Source organism: Mycetomoellerius zeteki, unplaced genomic scaffold (assembly GCF_001594055.1).
Source record: "Mycetomoellerius zeteki isolate Tzet28-1 unplaced genomic scaffold, Tzet1.0 scaffold108, whole genome shotgun sequence".
Lineage (NCBI taxonomy): Eukaryota > Metazoa > Arthropoda > Insecta > Hymenoptera > Formicidae > Mycetomoellerius > Mycetomoellerius zeteki.
Genome location: NW_017255996.1, coordinates 772610 through 794833, shown reverse-complemented (window position 1 = coordinate 794833; position 22224 = coordinate 772610). Strand labels below are relative to the sequence as shown.

The 22224-nt window shown below is 36.0% G+C and overlaps 1 protein-coding gene across 10 annotated transcripts in view; it reads left to right on the top strand.

Moving 5' to 3' along the window:
- Positions 1-770: 770 nt before the first annotated feature.
- The window catches only part of rg (A kinase anchor protein rugose), a 365249-nt gene continuing 343795 nt past the window's right edge, over positions 771-22224 (top strand). For all 10 annotated transcript variants that reach the window (XM_018452260.1, XM_018452252.1, XM_018452282.1 and 7 more), the window contains exon 1: positions 771-1191. In XM_018452260.1, coding sequence (XP_018307762.1) covers positions 1033-1191 — 159 coding nt within the window. In that variant the 5' untranslated portion in view covers positions 771-1032. The remainder of the gene's footprint in view (positions 1192-22224) is intronic.

Genomic DNA, 22224 nt, shown 5'->3' with positions numbered 1-22224 from the left:
ATTCATTCCCCCTCCATACGTTCTCACCCATTCGGTCTTCCCTACTCGCTAATTCTCTTTGGGATCGATCTCTTACTATCCGTCACAGTCTTTGAAGATGCTTTTTATAGCATTATTAGATTATTTATACTATTAAATTGACGTTCAATTTAAATTATGATATTATTATTCCAGTTTAATTTAAGATTGGGTTTTTAAGACCGACTGATTTAGGTACAAACATAATGTCTTTCATTATATAATGGGATTTCTTTTTTATTTATTACATATTTGCCATATTAATTGTGTTTTTCTTCTAATTTATTTTTATTGCTGGACTGTACTATATTTTATGTCATTTTAATTTAATTTCTAATCAATGCAGTTTAATTTTAATCTCGATTCAACTCTAACTCTACATCTTTTTCTAATTCTAAGAATTAAAAAAGATAAAGAATAAGTTGAACCAAGATTAAAATTAATCTAACATTGGTAGAAACAGGCATAAATTATAGTTTAATTAAAAAAAAAGAGGTTTAATATTAAACATTTTTAAGTGTTAAAAGACTAAAAATAGACAAGTATGCCAATATCTCCGAAAAGGTTAATAAACGACGAAGTTAATTAACGTTAACGAGGATCATTACCGCGTAAACAGCGTCGAGCATCGACAGACGCTTATAAGCTTCGTAAATTTCGCGGCGCGTCGACACATGCGCCACGCGTCGCGGCTTGCGGTGAGTCCGAGCGCCGCGCCGTCGCGACGCCGGACGTTTCGCAGCGCCGGCGTAGCTCGCGTAAGCTCGCACGCGCCGTCGGTGTGTCAGGTGTGTGTGTCGGTGCCGCCTAGGAACATTCGGGCCGGCGCGGCTGGCAGTGCTCACAACAGTGCCCACTTTCTAACATGGCAGATCAATTTGTGTTGTATTATCATGTGACGGCGAAACGCTCCCGTTGATAGGACCCGTAACCTCGTGTGAAGCGATCCTAGTCCCCCCCGGTAACCTCGCGAGTGTGGACGCGCGGACGCGGTTGCGTTAAACGTCCGTCGCGATGGCGGACCTCAAGAGCCCGCCGTTCAGTGACATCAAGCGGCCCGAGGAGGTGGTGGCGATGGCGATGAACGACAGCCTCAAGTTCGCCGTGCTGATCGGCCTGATCGAGGTGGGACAGGTGTCCAATCGGGAGGTCGTCGACACCGTGCTACACCTGGTGAGTGCGAGTGAGGAGCGCCGTCGCTGTCGCCGACGGAGCGGAGCGTGCCCGGCTCCGTCGGACCTCGTCGCCGTGGACTTCGCCCCGGGCCGCGTCACGGGATTCCCGCCGCTCCCGTCGCGACGCTTCTTTCGATATGACAGCTCGACTGTCAAAACTTCCAGACCTTTGCCTGTCCGCGCCTGTCAAACCCTCGACGGAATCTCTCTGTTCCTCTCAATCGGATAACCGATACGCTCCGATATGCATTTTCTCGCTCAGATGATTTTCCTAATTGACTCGATACGTCGTCTGACTCGTTAATGGCAACGAGCGAGCCTTGGAACTGAACTTATTAACATAACTTCACCTTTGCGCTAAATAATAGCTGATGTCTATTTCTCCTTTCTCCAGTTTGTATTTGAAATATATTCTCGCGAGTCTCTACTCTTAAATAATAGATTTCACGACGACGACTGGCTCTCTTATTAAACTGATGATTATTTATTGTCAGAATAAATAACGGCACGAAATAAACTTGGGCATAACTGGACGAAGCAGCAGCTGAAGTCAAACCGAGACGTTCGATGTTTGTAGGTATTATTCCGCCTCTCTCGACAGAAGGTTATGAGTTTGTATCTGTGCGAAGTATTCTCGCGGATCTCTTAAATAATATATTACACAACGACTGACTCTTTTATGTTAAACTGATTATTTACTATCAGAATAAATAACGAAATAAATGTGGGAATGACAAAGTAGCGGCTCAAGTCAAACTAAAAACTGTTCGATGTTTGTAGGTATTACTCCACCTTGATAGAAAGCCATAACTCGGATCGTGTCGCGTATTTAGCCGCGAAATGTGCCGTACGATAATCAGCGCGCGATAACATCGATCGCCGTAATGGACAAACAGACGTCAGAATCTGACGGCTGTGCCGCGCTGGCTGTAATTACGCAGGCATAATCGTCGAACGTTGGTGAACGATGCGGACGAGTTGCGGAATGTTCGGCCCACGCTGGCCAGGACCGCCCACGATCCTTTCGGAGGTGTACGATGACGTGCGTTTGTTGTCGAAGAAAAATGGCTGAGAACGCGGGATTCTCCGAGGTGCAATTTTTTTTTATTATTAGCGCACGCTTTATTTGCGCCGTCGCGATCAGCCGTCTCGCGTTCACTTCAACGAGCCGCCCGCCGCGATCGCGCTTACGTGGATTTTACTACGGTCGCTGGAGTACGACTCTTATCAACGCCGATCGTCCCACGCATTCAAGTTCGCGCTGACGACGAATATAGGTACTTTCCGTTTGGTGACACGAGTCAACACAAATGTCGTTCTATTTTTATTATTCATGAAATGCTAAGAAAGATAGAATAATGGTTGTGTTGACTTGTGTCATTAAATGGAAAGCACCTTGTATTTATTTTACAGTATTTCATCAGGTGGCGAGAGTTAAGGTTTTTTAACCTGTCTTTCTTTGTTATATAACACATTTGTTCTTGCGCCTTTTACTCTTTTTTTATCAATTCCGTTTTATTCTTGAGCCTTTAAATTCTTATTCTTTTTATTCCGCAGTTTTTATACTGCTTTAATCTCAATTCTTTCTATCAAAGTAGATCTCTTAGAGTTGGTTTTTCATTATCTGGTTAACTTGTGGTTTAGCCTTAACCTCATTTAACTTAATGATAATGTAAAAATTGTGTTTTTCTAGCTATAGTTAATGATTAAACTAATGGTTTTCTAATAGTAACTTAAAAATGACTATAAAACCGCTAATTTAGTGATTAATCACGGCTAAAAAGATATAATTTTTACATTGTCATCAGGTTAAGTCTAATCACAAGTTAATTAAAAAATGAAAAACCGGGCCTTAGGGTTTTTATTTTCTGATTAACTTGTTAGATTTAATCTCGTTTAACTTAAGGTAAAAATTTTATTTTTTTAGCTGTAGTTAATCACTAAACTGATGGTTTTGTAATGATAATTTTGAAAGTTACTCACCATAAAACCATCAATTTGGTATAATATATATCAACCATAGGCTAGAAAAAATATAATTTTTACATTATCAAGTTAAGTACACTCTCTATTAAATTATGTCAAATTATACTTAATTTATTTTTAATTATTTCTATCGCCTCTGCTTCTACACAATACAAAGTCATTAATTTAACTAAAACATGGAATTAAAATTTTGAATTAAATAAATATATTAAATGTAACTGAAATTTAGCTTATTATTTATTAAGTTCATACGTTAATATGGACTTTGAAACTAACCACAAAAATGAATTGACTTATTATATTTTGATACGTATGACGTATAAGTTAAAAATAACAAAACGTTATTTAATTTAAGGAATTGGGTTAGCAGTGCTCCTTTGATATTTAACAATATAGAAAATAAAAAACCAGGCCTTAATTAATGTTTAACTTCTTAACGTGATATATAGGATGGGAGCCAAGATCGAACCCGAAATCGGACCCGCAGATTGCTAATTATTCGTGTTGACATTAAGCATCATCGCTGAGGATGAACATCTCTCGAGGATCGTAGGCGCGATTTTCTTCGCTTGAATTAAGCTTCTCGTCTCGGCGACGCGAAGATTTATCGCACGGAGTAGCTCGATGATGGGCTTCTGGCGCGGATAAATCGGGGCACGCATGAACGCGAACATTTTTCATAGAACACTTGTCCGCAAATATCTCATACGTGGCGCCGATTAGCGATCGGCAGCATCAGGACGTGTTTAAAGTCACTCCGCTATCATCGGCACCTCCTCGCCGTTCATCGCTCGAGCACGCGTTTCTTCGAACTTATAGGTTCTCTCTCGTATATAACTTTTATACTTATATTTAACCCCGTTCGATATAGCAAGTTGAGCGCGTGGAAGGACGCGGATCGTTCGCGTGAAGTAGAACACCTTCCTTTGAAGGAGGAAGGTTTGTACCCGCGTACAAAGGCGGGCACAAGAAAAGTTCGTGCGGTTTTTACCTAGTCTCGAAAAAATTATGCCTGAAGACTTATAATCTTAGAATCACTCTAAGTCGGAGTGACTCCCTTTTTTAATTACATCTTTAACAAATCCTGAATCTTCGCATACAGCTGAACGATATTGGAGAATGTTTATCATGTGACACGCCATTTGCTCGCTTCTATATTCAATAAATACTATTATTATCGTCATATTGGCTAAGTAATCAAAGTCAGTATTCATTTCGCACACAAAAAGAATACTTTGGCTGAAGCAACTAAAAATTTAACTGGACAAATTCAGAAAATAATTTTGTTAGACCATCAAAATAATTCTGTAGAAAATTCAAACATGATAAGTAATACTATAAAAAGTTTTGAAATTCTAGAAATCAGTTTGAGTTCTACAAATTTAGTTATGACACAGATTTGAAAATAATTTTGTAGGAAACTCAAATATGATAAGCAATGCTACAAAAAGTTTTGATATTCTAGGAACCAATTTGAGATCTAAAAATTTAACTGAGAGACTGAAAATATATGATTTTGTTAAATCATAAAAATAATTATGTAGGGCACTCAAACTAGTTGCTAGAATGTCAAAACTTTTTGCAGTATTGTTCTTCATGTTCGAGATTCCTAATTATGCCAACAAAATTATTTCCAGTCCAACAAAATTATCTTCGGATCTATATCTAGCTAAATTTTTGGATATTTTAGCAAAACATCGTTTTTCCGTGTAAGGTAAACGTCCCAGTGTCCGGACACTTACACAAAATTTATTATTATTAATCTCAAATGCTTTTTTTATTACAGTATTATAATTTAATTGCATTTAAAGATTACAATTAAATTATAATATTACGTTTTAAAAAGCGTATTTGAGACTAATATTAACTTAAATAAATAAAGTGTTATGTAAATGGACATAGGTTATGTCCGGATATAGATACATGTTCAGTCACTGGGATCGAACAGTTACACAAAACTTTATTTATTTATATTAATCTCAAATGCTTTTTTTTACCTTAAAGATCAATTTGAATTAGTTGTCTTTTGTCATTAAACATCTCTATTTACATTATTATTTTCCGTCAGCATATTAATTTTCCAATTGTGGTCGAACACTGGGACAATTACGTCTCAGTGTTCGACCGACTTGTCCGGCCACTGGTACATTGACGCATTCTATTATTTATTTAAATATTTTAATTAATAATTGTTATAAGTGGGTTCAAATAATATTTCCTTGCTTAAGGGAGTCTTGAGTTTTCAAATGAATACAAATATTTATATTAAAAATCTTTTTGATATTATAAATGGTATTATTTATGAGAACCTAACGCTTAAATGTCCGGCTACTGGGACACTTACCTTAATAGGCATTTGAATGTGACAGTTGCGAATATCAGTAGGATACATAAAAGGAGATAATAACAAGTACGAATATAGGACGGTAAATTTGCTATATTATACGTTCTATATATGCCGGCCGCTAATATTTCTGAATTATGCGTGTTACGCGCCTCTCGAACGTACATGTAACCATTTCCAGTTTGTATTCTCACAAAACGTTCGTATTTGCGACATCGGTTGAATATTCCATATTATCGATTCTGAATACGTTTAACAATTCTCTCTGTCTCTTTCTTCTTTGATATTTTTGTGCATAAGTAAAAATTGATTTTTTACAATAACATTTATCAGTTAATGGTGGTCACATTATTACTACAGTTATTAGTCAACGTAAAGAGAGTCTTAAAAGCTAATACCGAACACGAAGTTTCGAATTCGTTCGACCCTGAATTAGTTAGCGCCGTCCGCAGTCGTACGATATACTGTTGCATAAGCTGCGGCATTTAATCCTATGGCCCCGAGCTGCTCGTACGACCGAGCGAAATGCAGTTTGCGACGAACATACTAGGTTATTACAGGAACGTCCGAAAAACTATAGAATGTTCACTCGATAAATGAATAATTTACTGCCGTTTGTGTAACGGTAAAACGTATCTCCTATACAATTGTTTTTTTTTCCTTTTACAATTGCATTAATGCAGCATAATTGGTTTGCAAAATTCCACTTCAATTATGAGAGCTTCGCGTTACGGTAATTTTAACAATTGGAGCATTCGAGTAATGTTTATATCACTTGCATTATTATAGAAACAATTCGTTATATGAATACGATATTTCGAGCGAATTATTAGCATGATCGAGATTAAATGTCAGTGTCCACAAAAGTTCAACGTTTCAGGTTTTTCATATTAAATTATGTAAAGTGCTTCTGAATTAATTTTTTAAATCTAGTTTTTAAAAGCTTGCAATGATTTTAAACTTCAGAATTAGCCTTTTTCCAGTTTTCCTTTGTAACTTTTCGTAGCACAACTAACATTTCAATGGCCTTCGTGGAACATGCATGTGCAAATGTTATCGTGAGATTAGACGAGTAATATTTAGACTGGCGTGTATTTTAGATAAACATTTTATCGTTGAAACATATAGGTAATAGTGTTTACTATTTTCAATTACACTTGTGTAAGATGCACATACACATTCAATTTACATGCAAGAGAAAAAATGATTGCTATTATCAAAATTTAACTACATTGAAAAAATGTATTAATTAAATTTTAATAAATATTTGTTTATATTACCAATATTTACTGTAAAATGTAAATGTATATTTATTTGATATAAGAATAACCATTAATTTGATTTAAGTATCATTTTTTTTATTGACAATGAATAATATTTATTTACCGTAAATAAATGTTTAGTTAGTTTAAACAAATATACTAAATACAATTATAAATATACTATATAAACTATTTAAACAAATGCTTATTAAAATTTTGTAAATATTTTTCAGTGTACAATTTAATCATTTTATTGTCAATTATATATTTTTTGATAGAACTGTAAATATGACTATTTTTTCTAATATTATAGCAGTAACTATAAAAATACAGCATAATTTGTTAATAATTATTACTTCTAATTATTATTTTACCATGCAATTATAAATATCAAACATTTTTCTCGATGTGAAGTGGAAAAGATAATTGAAACAATGATAATTACAACACCAGTATCAGTACGACTGAAAAAAATCACACCTTAAAACGATCTATTTTAATAATCCTTTCCAAAAATTCTGTCTCGTCATCTTTTCATAAGAGCTTTTCCGAAGAGTTAGTAAGGAATTCTTAATGTGTATGTCACTTTGTCAACGATTGACAGTGGCTTCTACAACATCGGAAATCGATGCAATGCGTTTACGTAGGCACATATTTGGTTTGATCGATATGATGGATGTCAGCGAGTAATTAGATGGAAATTCGCGATTCCAATTCATCACGGCGACATTATTTGTATTGGCCCGATCGTGCGTCCGTGTCATTGTTATTCGTATTCGTCTATGAGTCCTGTAGTCACTTTCCACGAAATATTTTATTTATGCTTATGACATAGTTTTGCCGCGCCGCTTTGACCATCGCGCAGTCGGTGTTAATCGATTTGGCTGTGCATATCGCCTACATGCAAGCTTGCTTTCACAACCTCAGTGGGATTTGTCTCAACAGACTTTATTTATTTCCCTCGGTTTATATAGTTTCAACAAAATATTCTACTCATGCTATTTATTTTCATATTTTGAAACATCATGTTTACATATAAATCATTTTTAACTATACATAAAGTGAAGATTCTATTTCATACAATTATCTTTTAATTTTATATTATGAAAAAATAAAGCTAGCATGAAAGCATTTCACGTAAACTTTAGCAGCTTTAAACAGTATTTTTTATTACTCGCTCATTATTTTATAAGCTTGGCTATTAAGATAGCGGAATTTTCCGCCATATTTCTATCGTCTATGATATTTTAAAACCAATCGTAAGATAATATTTTCTTTACTTCCGGCGTATAGAATGAGACAAAGAGAGTGAGAAAAAAAGACAATTTTTCATATAAATATTACATCTTAATTCAACTATATTTTTTTACTTTCGATGCTATTTGACATTTTATTATTAACAATATGGTAGGAATTTAGACTGATGAGAATAAATCTAAATGGGACAAATCTTATATTCGATCGAAGTAAATTTTAATGCTTAAATATATGTATCCTGGCCGAAGTAATATTTTTCGCAATAACTTATTCACAGATTTCTATTAACGTTTGACGATTGATATTCTTATGAAAGAAGTTTATTAGCATTAAAAAAAATTATTAAATTGCTTATACAATTTGTTAAGTGATATTACTATTCTGATTTTGCTCATAAATTGCGTTTTAAGAGATTTCGTTGCGCGGTAATTAGAATGATTTATAAATTTTCACAAGAAATATTTAAGCACTACAAAACTCCGCTTCAACCGAATAGGATTTCTCTTATTTAATTAAATTTTGTTATTAAATAGACAAAGAAAAAGAGAAAAAGAGAGACTATCAAAATAATTATGTGAAACGCTCCAGCTGATTGTTAGAATGTCAACATTTTTGTAGCATTGCAAATCATGTTATATAATTATTTTGATAATTTTTAAAAATTATATTCAGATCTGTATTTAGTTAAACTTTTAGATACTTCAGCAAGAACGTTTTTTCCGTGCAGTTATTTTCATTTATGATATTTTTACCGTGGCTTGACACAATTTTTACTTCGTAATTCTATTAAGCTCATGTCTCCTCTTTTGATTCTTTAAATTAGTCGCGAGCGTGCAGCGAGGACGATAACAAACCGTATAAGTTAAGGTATGTTTGTTCATCGTCCGTTTCTTGAATCACTTAATATCGAAGCGATATATCATATCCGCAAGCGGCACCGATATTAATCGTTTCATATTCGCGTACGCTGCCGTAATCTTACGCGGTAATGGATTGCGCAGGTGTCGTGGCGAAAGCAGTCCCCCTCAGCCGAATAAGCGATATCCGTGATTTCACGTACCGCCGATAGTCCGTCGCTAATTGATCGGACAAAAGCGTGATTTTGCAATTTCCATATAAATGGAAATGTAGATTTTCGACATATTGCAAGAGAGCGTAGATTCACTATCGTCATACCTATCGTCATCGCCAGTATCTACTTGTGTACCGTGGGGCGTGATCTATATGTTTATCGATCACAGATTCCGTTCATGCGTGCAACGTGATCGACATACATGCGTTTACGTTCGCGCACCGGCCGGCCGACGGCGAATTGTCCAATGGGCGTAAATGATCGAAATGTAAATAGCGCTAAATTTCCAAAATCTCGTTTTGCAGGAAAATGAAAAAGCGAGCAAATGCACCGGGTGGATAGGAGAAAAAAAATAGCGATACTTTATTCGTAAATAAACAACGAAGTAATTTCACGGCTTAATGTAAAATATAACGGTGAAATTAGTACAAGCTGATACGATCTTATCTTTTACGTGATAATACATTTAAAGGCGCTTTGATAACATAATTTTTACGTCTATTTCAACATCCATTTCCTTTATGCGCGTGTAATTACGTTTGCCCGTAGAATCTTATTTTAAATAATAAGAAAAGTACAGAATATACAAACGTGCTTAATATAATATATACATATCCATAGGTCAATGTACCGTGTATAATAAAACGCGCAATATAACGACATAACATAATATTAATAATATCGTGATATATTAAATTCCTAACAAAATGTTTGACATAATAAAATAATACTTTAATAAATATCGCGATATATTAAATTCCCAACAAATATTTAAAACTGTGAATTTACGATGTGCACGAAGGTGAACTTGGTTATTAATACACATTTACACTGGGAACTTTATCAGTAGAATGACGATTTTATCGGAGCTTTGTGAATGCGACGAATGTGCACAATATCGTTAACTCCGTATTTTCTCTCTTGCAACAAAACGCAATAGAAAATCGTTAATTGACGTATCAACGGCGAATAACGTCAATCCAAACAATCGTCAAATGCACGCTGCGCATAATACCGTTTTGTATAATGGCTGCCTGACCACTGTATCATTAAGTTCTATATACACCGATTTGATTCTCGCAATTTGACCGGTACTCACAGTAATCGCGATTTTGTGGCAGTATGAATACTTTACGTAATGGAACATTTAACGGGGTGAATCCTTAAATTGACAGAATGAAATTATTAATCGATTCAATGACGGGCTGCACTTATTTGTCTCCCGTAACGCGGCACGATCGACGAGCGCAATCGACAGATGTTGACGCAGGCTGAAATCTCGACGAGATGAACGAGGTTTATAGACGTCGCATAGTCACCGATTATACGTCACGAAATAATGCGCATTTCTTCGGGGAAAACATGCTTTTGGCATTTAACGACAACGCATGTTGATCCATACTTATAAAGTCATTCACTCCCTTTTTTTCAAAAGTGACACAGCTTAAAAACGTGATTTTCGAGTTATTATCATGAATGAGTAAGATAAACATCACCTATCAGTCAAAAGTGAATAAATTTAACTTCACAAATTTTTTTAAATGGTTAATAAACGAAATTATTACAATTCAAAAAGGATGATTTTTTAACCTTTGGAGAACGGAGGTCCATTTTTCAAATCTTACAGTTTTTTCTTGAATAAGATTTGTTATAATTTATTGTTTTATTATATTCTTGTTTCAAACTATATATGATACTGTTCCAGCGCCTCTATAGTGGCTTTTTCATCCTATAAAGTAACATTTAACTGGTTAAGTGGTAGGCTTTTTAAAACATTCCGTGCCAAAAGTGGTAGGCGTCAATTGTGAACTAAAATATACCAAAATTTGGCCCTGGGGGTTTTTTGGGTCGCTGATTTCATTTCGTATATAAAGAGCCGGACTGATTCGTTCCAGCGCGATATTTACAAATAAATGTAAAACATGTCCGAGTTCAAAAATCGCCATCAAATTTTACAAATTTGACGCCAAAATCGAGTTCAGAAGCCCAAAAAACAATAGTATACCAAATTTCAAGCAAATTCGTTGAATAATATAGAAGTTATTCAAGATGTGTATATATGCTACAATACCACTTTTGGCACGGATACTTTTTGTGCATATATGCTACAATACCACTTAACCGGTTAATAGGCTTTCTACAATACATATAAATAAGGAGCATACAGTCACATACGCAGGATGTTTTTTACAAAGTTATATATTTAAAATTTAAATTTCTACAATACAATAAGTCATTACCTAAGCTTTAAGTCTTAAGCCATAAAAAATTGACAAATCACAATCGAATGTGAAAAGAATAATCGACTGATTGATTAATTTCTTACGGCTGAAGATTTAAAGCTTAGGTAATGGCTTATTGTAGAAACTCCATAAAGACATTTGATCATGTTATTTGATTAATTAATAATTTTTCTTCAAATTAAAAATTTTTTTGCAGAATTAGATATAAATTCACATAAATTCACACCGAAGTATTCAAGCACTAAAACTCACTTTGACCGATTATAGGATTTCTCTTAATTAATTAGATTAATTTTTTAAATTATGTCATTTTAAAAGACGGCGATGCGCTAAAAAAGATTTATTTGACTAAATTAATTTAGTTTGTCTTTATTTCTTTTGATGAGAAGAATGTATTAAATCAAACATATTATATTTAACATAAATACATACATTCTTCAATAAAGACAAACTAAATTAATTTAATCAAATAATTAATTTTTCTCAATATAGATATTCTCGATGACACGGCCGCTTTAAAAATTCGCAAATTTATCGCGAACCTGAGCTAAACCTTTCTTTCAGTTTTCACTTTTTCATCGCTTTGTAAACAAATGAAAAATGCGTGCAGATATTGTGTGACATCCAAAGCGACGTATTTACCCTCGTATTTGTAGGCAGGATATACGGTTTTGCCTCTTTTCAATGCGAGTAGGCGTGACCTTGCGTGTTGCACGGCCGTTGATTGTATCTCCCTTTGGATCTGTCCTCGCGATAGCTTCGGTTATATCGAAATATTAACGCGTACCCCGGTGCTCTTCGGAAATGTTTGGAGAACTTGCTACGTGCTGTCAGTATCAGCGTACGAGCAAACAATGAAGAGCGAGGCGCCTAACGAGTCTGTAAATTAAATTTTCCTTCTCGTTTTCTCGTTTTGCAATGCACATTCGTTGACATAAAAGTTCCGAACAGAAAATTCATCCGTGTATTATAACGCTGTATCACTACGATCGATTCGAAAAAGTCGTACTGACACGTACATTAATTATTAATTAAATTACAGCGTTAGAGAAAAGAAAACGATTTTCATTTGTATTATCGCCCGCGTGATTTCTATCGTCGTTCAAGCAGACAGCTGATAAGTACGACTCTAAAGTACAAATTAGAGCGTTTAAATGTGAGGGCATACAGCACCGGCTAATTAGATATAGCATACAAGAGCGAAATGCGCAGCACATGCATGAAGTAGCATGACTGGTGTTGGGAACGACAATGACATAACTGCGTCTTAACTTGATAAATTAATTGCGGTTGCGGTAACAGGTTGCATGGCGGACTCCGTGGCTGTACTCGCGCGCGCATATGTCTATACAAACTAGCATTAAGCCATTATCAAATCATAAGCGTCTCGTAAGCATAGTTTGGCAATAAGCCCTGTTTGCCGAGACAATACTGCTGAGATGTCAGCGCTCCACGCTACGGTCCTGTATGTAAAGTTAATGCTAACGCTGTTGCTTGGTCTTCTGCATAATGGCAGCGGACAATGCAATGGCGCGGTAAAATAGCAAAGTTAATGGAATAAGCGCGTATGAATAATGATGCAAAGTTAAAAATTATTGTTCTTCTTCCGTTGTTTTCCGAGCGGCGTATTTTCTCATGACGTACTGCCTTCGGAAAAGATATCGCTATGAGCGTGCACTTTTGGCCGCCACCGCGTGGCTAAAAATTTTAATTCACGGACGAGGCGGACTTTCCCATCCTGAGAAGTGATAAAGAATTATTGAACGTGTTTTTCGCCAGAACAGAGACGCGCGCAGAGCCGTTCGCGAAAAGACTGCAACACAATGTGATTAATGAAAGGGATTATTCCGTCCATTAATTTTCATCCCGCACGTGTATTTGTAGAAGCGTCGGTTCAACGGTTGTGTTCGTCGTAACGCGAATCATTAATTACGATTTAACGATAACTGGTCGTATATTTCATATACGGCGACGAAGTATCGATAATCGCCGCTCTTATATCGGTGTGTATCTCCCTGGAGGCGCGAGCGATAAGCGAAATTATTATCGATATGACGAACTTAATCGTGATAATCTCGCGGGACCAGCGTGTCTTATCTTCTATATATGGAAAAAACGGTTTTGTTAAAGTGTTTAAAAATTTAGGTGAAGAATTGAAAATACAGATCTCTGTAATAAAATAATTTAGTTGGAAAATAATTTAGTTGGACCATCAAAATAATTATGTAGGATGTTCAAGCTGGTTGCTAGAATATTAAAACTTTTTGCAGAGCATTATTCATCATACTTCCTATATAATTATTTTGAGGATCTAACAAAATTATTTTCAGATCTGTATGTACCTAAATGTTTAGATACGTCAGCAAAATTGTTCTTTCCGTATACTGATTGGCATTCTCGACTCACTGATGCCTGGACGCATTATTTTTTTTATCGAACTTTGTATGCTTGCATGCATTCTTGCATGTACTTATTTCAGTAAAACGTTTGCATTAATTCATAATGAACGACAGTTTATACAAATTACATGAAGGAGGAGCGTCTAATTGTCTACACGAGTGAACACATTGTGTTAATATAATATCCGACGTTTTGTGAAAACCAATAGTCAATTAATTGAAAAATAATCCTTTTAAAAGAAATAATGGCTTTCCATTAATTGGCAGTTGGTTCTTACAAAAGTATAATGAATGCTTACAGTTAGTGAGTTACCATGTAGCCAATTAGACGTGCTCTTTACTGTTATTAATCATACGCGTTAAGAATCACGTGGATATCGATTCCGGTCATCATCGTATGAGCCCTTGTACGATTAATGGTCCAACTTATCTGACAGCGATTGATTAAATCTCATTGTTTCTATTCCATCATTTGTAAAACATGCCATTAATGTCACATTACAGGTTTGTATTTTTAAAAAATACAAGCAAGAGAATGGATGGCCGCAAATAGGAGTACCTTGAAGGAAAAGAGAGGGTTCCTTGTTCGGATAATTCCCGACAACATTCGCTGATTATAGGTATCGGTATATCCTATTATCTGTCTTGCCTGCTCAAGGAGGCAGGAAAACTCCGACAAACAGGAGAGATAACGGAACGTAAATCGTTGCCTCTCGTTGTCGAGACCGAAATGGACGGTGGTAGTTAGTAGCGGAGAAATGAAGGGACTATTGAACGTTCAGCCTTTGCTTTTCAAAGTCATGCGGAGTGGGAGGGGCCTATTGGCATTACGCGAAACGAGATATCCAATAACTTCGTTTTTCACAATTAACGAAGCGCGCGTATCAAAGGATGGCCAGTGATGCGTAAGCTTCACTGATGACGATACTCGCGCGCCAATGTTCAATAACGTGCCATTACTCGAGAACTCGATCCTGTTGTTTCAATGCTCGAAACGCCGCGCCGCAGCGCCGTCGCGTATATTTGCTAGTAAAATCTCAGAATTATACCGTATGCCGCAAAACGCGCTAACGTACCATTGTTTCGTAACGGAATTAAAATTGACGATAACGTTTTATCGACGCTTTTGCAACGCAGATAGCTATTGTACACATAACATATAACACACAATATACGCAATATTCTCTTCTCAAACTTTTCATGTTGTATGTATTTATTGTGTTTTATATTGTGAAATGTACTTTTTTATTTTATGTAATAAATTGTTTGAAAAAAAAACGAATAAATAATTATATATTATTTTTTTTTCATTTATGTAATTCGATACAATAATCCAAAAAAATGTATGAAATTTAGTTGTTTTCTCTTGGCGTCTCGATGGTCTGGATTTCCAAAAACTTATAAGATTGGAAAAGAAAACACACTACAAGCTAATATATACATTTACTTGCGAAGGGCATGTTCGCAATGTTCGAAGAAATAGCTATTTTTACACTTTTATGATGGAAAAGAGAAGTATTTCTTATATTTGTGTAAATCCCTTCGCCTAAGGGTTCCATCTCGAAAATATGTGTATCGGAGTTTAAAGGATTTGGCAGAAGAATTGCGACCAATGCCATAGTGCAACGGCAAAAGCTTCTGGCGCGGATCCATCTGCATTTATCGTGCATTTTTCGCTGTTTAAGGTCAACGACTGGAGAGTCCATGCAAGTATACAGCCGCAACGGTGCATCGGTCGTATATTGCGGTTTAGTTCGAAAACTCGATAAGGGAAGCAATTTTTTGAAGCACCTCAGGTTCGAACTTAATAGATATTTTAGAGCGTATGGAGGTGCCTGTGAAATTTCGAGATCATTGACCTCTTTCGCAGGAATTTCGAATTATCGTTTATTGCGAATATAACGGTATATTTCGCGAGACAAAAATGGCTAGAGTAGCACAGAATAGATTCTATTGGATATCGAGGCTGATGCTCTTATTAGAAAAGTTGCGTTCAATGTCGCTGCAATGTTGGTGGAGAAGCGTTTGGCACGTTTCCAGATGAACTCTCCACGGAACCTTTCCCTCGCTCGTACGTTTGAAAATTTTAAGGGTTCTTTGTCGAGTTACAACCTTTAAAAATTGTCCCTTTCACATCATTTCATTAATCTTGATCTCGTTGTACATTATACATTGCATTTTTAAAGGGAGGCGCTAATAGAATTATTTGTAGAGAGATTGACTAATAATCGGAGGAATCACTTCTTCGACAGTCGTGAAATCAATACAGGAAGAGGCAAGAAATTCGTTTTTCCGCTATTGCGTTTTCTGAATCTGTCAGGGCAGGCCATCGCATCGTGCAAGCTTTTTGCAAAGTGTTCTTGCGGCGATTCTGTCGGACTTTCATACGGTTCACGTGGTGTAGAAATGGGGATCAAAGTCGATGGCACGAAGTCTCGAGTGATCATTATTTATACCCGAAGAGATGCCATGAAAAGACGAGTGTGTTCGAGCATAAAATAGGGCACGTGACTCGGCAAATCCTTCTAATGATACCACAAGATTAAACAAAGTACTGTGAAAGATCACACAAGGAGACTTAATTTAATTAAACCACAATTCTTCGAATTAAAAATTCAAAGCCAGAATGAAATAATTGTAACATAAAGATGTCTTTAAATTGTAAAGAACAAGAAGGGATTATCCTCATTTTTTGGGATACTTATTCCCGTAATCAGTTAGATAACTTCGTTTAATCATGTCTTACATTTTATGGCGAGAGAGAGAGAGAGATATGAAGTTTTTTTCATTAAAAAATTGTGTGTAAAAATCACGCGTAATCCGACGATATTCTCAAAGCTTTTGTGGAAATTTCTATGACGTTTACAGTGCTCTTTTCCGTGAGTATAATGTACGTTAACTTTGAGAAGCTTTCTAACGGAAGCTTTCTAACAAAGAAACTTGAAGAAGACCTTGTTTGCTAAGGATTTGTGGGGTCGGTAAATTCGATTCTGACTACAGAGAATTCTAAAATTTGAATTTCAAAAAATAATCTGATTATCGTGAAAATTTTAGGAAGTCTTTGGTATCACTGAGTTTAAGTGTAACTTAAAAATACTCTAACTTCAAACGGATAGTAATCTCCAATGAAGAAAAATCGAGTATCAATACATTTGGAAGTCAGTTTCGAAATCAATTCTAACTGTTGTAACATAGGTGAGCTTCAAATAAAGCGAAATTGGAAACTCAATGTTACTTTGTAATTAAAAATTCTCTAAAATTGAATTTTACGATAATCAGATTATTTTTTTGAAATTCTGTCCGCCTCAGTAGATTCACCATTTTGAATTTTTTATTTTTGATCTCAGATTCAAATAAGCATTATCGAATTACTCCATAGATTAAGTTTCATGAAAATCAAATGAGCAGTTTATAAAATAACAGAGAATGATCTCAAATGGGGTCGCTCGTCTACAAAGGATAAACACTTAGATCCGATTATGAGTAAAGTGATGAAATAAAAAGTTATTGCATTCCGCGCGATTTTACAAGTACGATAAAAGGATCTATACAAGAATGTCGATGGAATCTGTGATAAAGGTATCTGCGCTCTCCTCAGACCTCGCTTTGTGTCTTGGTGTAATTTCTTGTCTGGTTAAATCGAGGGCATTAATAATACGATGATATGAAAGATGTTGCGCAGAAGTTGTAAGCAAGGATGTCGTAGAAGTGAATTGCAAGCGTCGTTGCAAATGGTGGAAACACTATTTAGTTCTCTCGCGCACTATTTATTGCCGGTGGTATACGTTACAAGCCATTGCTGGATTATAGAAAATAATTGCAGGCAGGTAGCGGTTATTTCTCTAGAAATCTGTATTCGGTATTTGTTGTACTGTGCAAACTTATCCCAGATCCTCCAGCCATTTGTCTTTATCTAGAAATATTCGATTTGTGTCCACGTTGCGTTATGAAAGATTAATCAGTGTGTTAATATTTGTATAAAATAATAATTAATAAAACGGACGTTTCGCGCATCGATATCACTGACATATCGTATCTCGAATATTAAACCATCGTATCATATGCGTGGACAATAATTTATTCAGATCACATGCACCGACCTTCTATGAGAATTCGACATATCCGGGCGTATTCAATTAATCATTTTACAGAATTTATGTAAAATGATATCTCTGCGAAAATATTTATTTGGCGTATTCGCACCGCTATGCGCTCTGATGGATTACACGGCACGGTGTTAAAACCCCGCCGAGTGAAGATTCCGGGCTCCGATAAATTATAGCCCTTTGTGCAAGTTATCCAGGAACTACTGTTCGGAAATAGCGCCCTTGTGAATTATGGCGGACACCGTACGTCAATACTTTAAACGACAGATAATTTACTTCTTTCGTGGTTTTGATTACGGAATGGGGAAGTTATAGGGACGCGTCCCCAGTGCCGTCCCATTTTTACGCCTTTCCAATTTCCGGAATCGACAGATCGTAACTTTCCCGCCGCGTACTAGGTACAAAATTGCTGTCCAACGATGAAACGGTCGCGGAACGACAATGCATTCCACCCTTCGAAGTCATCGAAATTTTAGAGCGATAATACATCAGAGAGCGTAAAATGAAATAACGTAACTAATATTATCCCATAACTCGAAAGCAAGAGATGTATATATATTATACGACACATATAGGATATTCGTTTCTCCATCTATGAATCATAGGTTACTATCGGTTGCCCTAGTTTCAAGATGTCGATATTACAACAACGTAGCAATAAAGTATAACCGGACGTTTTAAATCATCTTTCGTCTCTCTCAGGAAAATATTACATAAATGTCTCGCAACACTCCGCTCGGCCAGATACAGCGTCTTGACGTAATCCATTGAGGAACCGGCGTGTAATCGCTTTTCGAGTGCGGAAGCTCGACTTTCGACGTTGCGCGGAAACGGTTTGACGATACGCGGGGTACTTCCGCCGTATACACCGCACTCGAATTTACGATGTAAGGAGATTTCGATGTCGCGCGCATAGAGCTAGACTGATATATGCGATACACCGGCTGTCGACCGGATAATATTTCGCGAAGAAGAGACACGAGAGAAAAAGCAGCGCGGGCAAATATTCTGGTCGCGTTACGCGTACGTAGAGTGGCGAGACACGAGATTATTGGCATTGCTGTCGATTGCCTGTACACATACGAGGTGCAAGGTTACGCTTGCCTAAAAAAAGCGAGCCGCGTGTCAGAGACGTATCTCTCACGTCGGGAAATACGTTTCTCTCTCGCGTGATTCGTGCGGGCTGGAAAGTCCGAGGATGTGGAAGCGGCCGGGATTTAATTCCAAAGACCGATGAGGAATGGCGCCATGCGGAGGAAGGTAAAGCTCTCTGATGCTAAATTCCGGTACGAAGACGCGAAGCCTTTCAAGTCGCATCCCTCCTAAATAAGCCTTTTGCATCGGCACGAACTCCGAGATCGCGAGCACGTAAGTAAGCATGAATAAGCGTACTTGTTCTCGAAGTAATTATTGCTTATCCCAGATACACTATTCGCTCTCTTCGTCATTTACAAACTTCCTAGACTGCAATTGCTTATTTCTTTGTCAGTTAAATATACATCTAACAAGGGAACCGTCGGAGCTGTCCCTCACCGATTTTGATGGGCTTTGAATATGTTGTAGAGTATAAAAAAATATTAGACCCATATTTTTTTATTAATGTATCTCAAGGTTTAGGGGGTGAAAATTAATGAGTGGAGGTGGGAGAAAGTTAAAAAATTTGATATTAAAAAAAAAGTGAATGTACCATTATAAAGACCACAGAATACTATAAAATTTTTGTATTAAATATTTTTTAATATATCGCATAGTTTCGAAGATATTTGCTAAAAACGATAAAATCCATTTTTTTTCGAGGGGGTGTTTCATCCCCTAAACCTTGAGATACGTTGATAAAAAAAATATATGTCTAATATTTCTTTATACTCTACAACATATCCAAAGCTCATCAAAATCGGTGAGGAACAGTTCCGATAGGGGGGTTCTCTCGTAAGATAAATACGTAACTAGATTATGCGTAACAAACCATACGCTCTTAACTCTTTCACGGAAAATTTTGTATGAAATTACTTTTGTGAAATATAATTGTATTTTTTATTTAACCCGGGAATAGTCATTTGATTTTTTACAATATAACCTAGATTTTTATACTTCCATTAAAATCAATAGGTTTTCTCTCTTCAACGTCCGAATAGACATTTATCTCATTTTATGTGCACTTTTTGGGCATTTATAAAAAATTAAAATGTTAATTAAAATACTTTTTTATATTGTGGTTTTTGGAATTGCATATTTAAAGATTCGTAAATAATAATTGGTAAAAAAGAAAGAATATATTAAACAATATTTATACAAAACAATATTTTAAAATTTATATTTTGTTTGCAACTAAGGTATAAAAATGTCCCAAGTAACTATATTCGGGTTAAAAAAAATTATAAATATAAATAATAAATATAATTTTTGATATAAAAATTATAGATTATTTTATCATCGTGATACTAATGATGATCTGATATCGAAACGTCTATATACCTATAATTTTACAATTATTAGATATATGTAACGAAATTGAATAGACTTTTTACAAAAATGATCCTGCATGGGTTTAAATGCTCTTTATTATTTATCAATTTTAATTTGTAAAGTCCTTATCTTTCTATATTTTTATAGATTATTTTCTTATTTAGAAAAAAATATATTAAAAATCTTAAGAAAAAATTTTAAAAGAATGGAATCTAGGAAAATATAATTATTTCATAAAACGTTTTCAATGCTCTCTTTAAATATCTTTCGATGATACATATAATACTCTATATGATTTTTCGTATTTAATTTGATACTCGTTCATACATGATAAGGCTTTTGCTTAATTAAACATTCTGTAATGCTTTCTCGAAATTTGACTAGCTAATGGCGTACGCTAATTAAATACCCCATGCACGAATAATCGGACATTAACCGAAATCCGCTTACGATGTGATATGACTGAAAAGTGAATCTTGCATGTGGAATGCGGCTGCGGATACGAGTCTAGTTAGACACGAATAGCGGAGGAAATGTTACATGCTTCGTGTGTACACATCAAACCCTCCAGCGGCCGATCGATCGTGAAAGGCACACACGAAACGGAACTGACCGTTGATGTCAGCCGAATGACAAGACGCGCATTTCACTCGTGCTCGTTGTAAAGGGATCCATGGACGGTTGGGTCCTTTGAGTTGCGGAAATTCCAATTTCACGTTGCATCGCGACCATCGAATCATGGCATCGCGAACAACAATCGCGAGTATCGAAAAACAGAAACATTTCATCCTTGTGGTTGTGCGCAAGACGTTACGTCGCGTCGTTTCGTCGAAGATGCATTTGTCCACGCAGAAAATCTCATCTTGCACACATGAACATGATCGCACGGCGCGCCGTCTCGAGAATGTAGCTTGTGAGCTTTCCGAGCAACGTCGCCCATTCATACGCGCGACACATGCCACAGTTGTCTATCGGTACAGGCAAAGTTGCACCGCGACGGGAAAAAGTTCGACACTCCCTGTATAGAGTCACAGATAGCTGCAAACAAACGTGAGGCACAAATACGGCTTTCAGCGTCTCACGTTACACAGCATTATCCTTCCTTGAGACGCGACCATTAGAGAAGGGAGCGAAAAATCATATACACGATCGTCCACGTTTCCCTCGCGGTCGTTGACTCGGTCAAGAGGCGGAAGATGCAGCTTCTCTGAAAGTAGAACTCACATCGTCTAAATAAATAAGCTGTTTCCCGTGTGGTGCGGCCCGGCTGAAAATTTTACGAAGTGCACAACTTCATCTCGAAATTTCAACGGGATCGATTCGATGGCTCGACTCGGCCGGAATTTGGGACACGTGCATGTGGAACCGCAAATTGTCCATCATGGGGTCATGTATCTATCGTATACGGCCGCACAAAAGCACAGGTCGATATAAATGTAATGTAAAGGCCATTACGAAAGTCTCTTCTTTCAGACGAAAGATAAATCGAAGAGAAATGAGATCAATCCAGCCTCATTATCTAATGAAAATGTTATTCTTTTTTTGCATCCGATTCTCTCCAGAGATAATTTTATTTCTGGAACGCCAACGATGTATAATGTTAAAATTTAAAGCGCGTTAGGAGATTCAGTTTTCCGACGTTTAATTTAGTACGTGATTTTATTAATGCTAGATATTATATATTTGAGCTTTACATTAAAAGTCTTCATTCACATACATTTTAAGGTTCGTCTTTTGCAATTCATGCACACAAGGATATTGTAAATATAATGTACTAAATTTTAATAAATATTTATTCGAATAGTATCAACTAAATGTTTACTAATGATAAATAAATATTTATTCAATAAAAAATGCAGTTAAATCGCAATAAATTAATGGTTATACTCTTGAGGC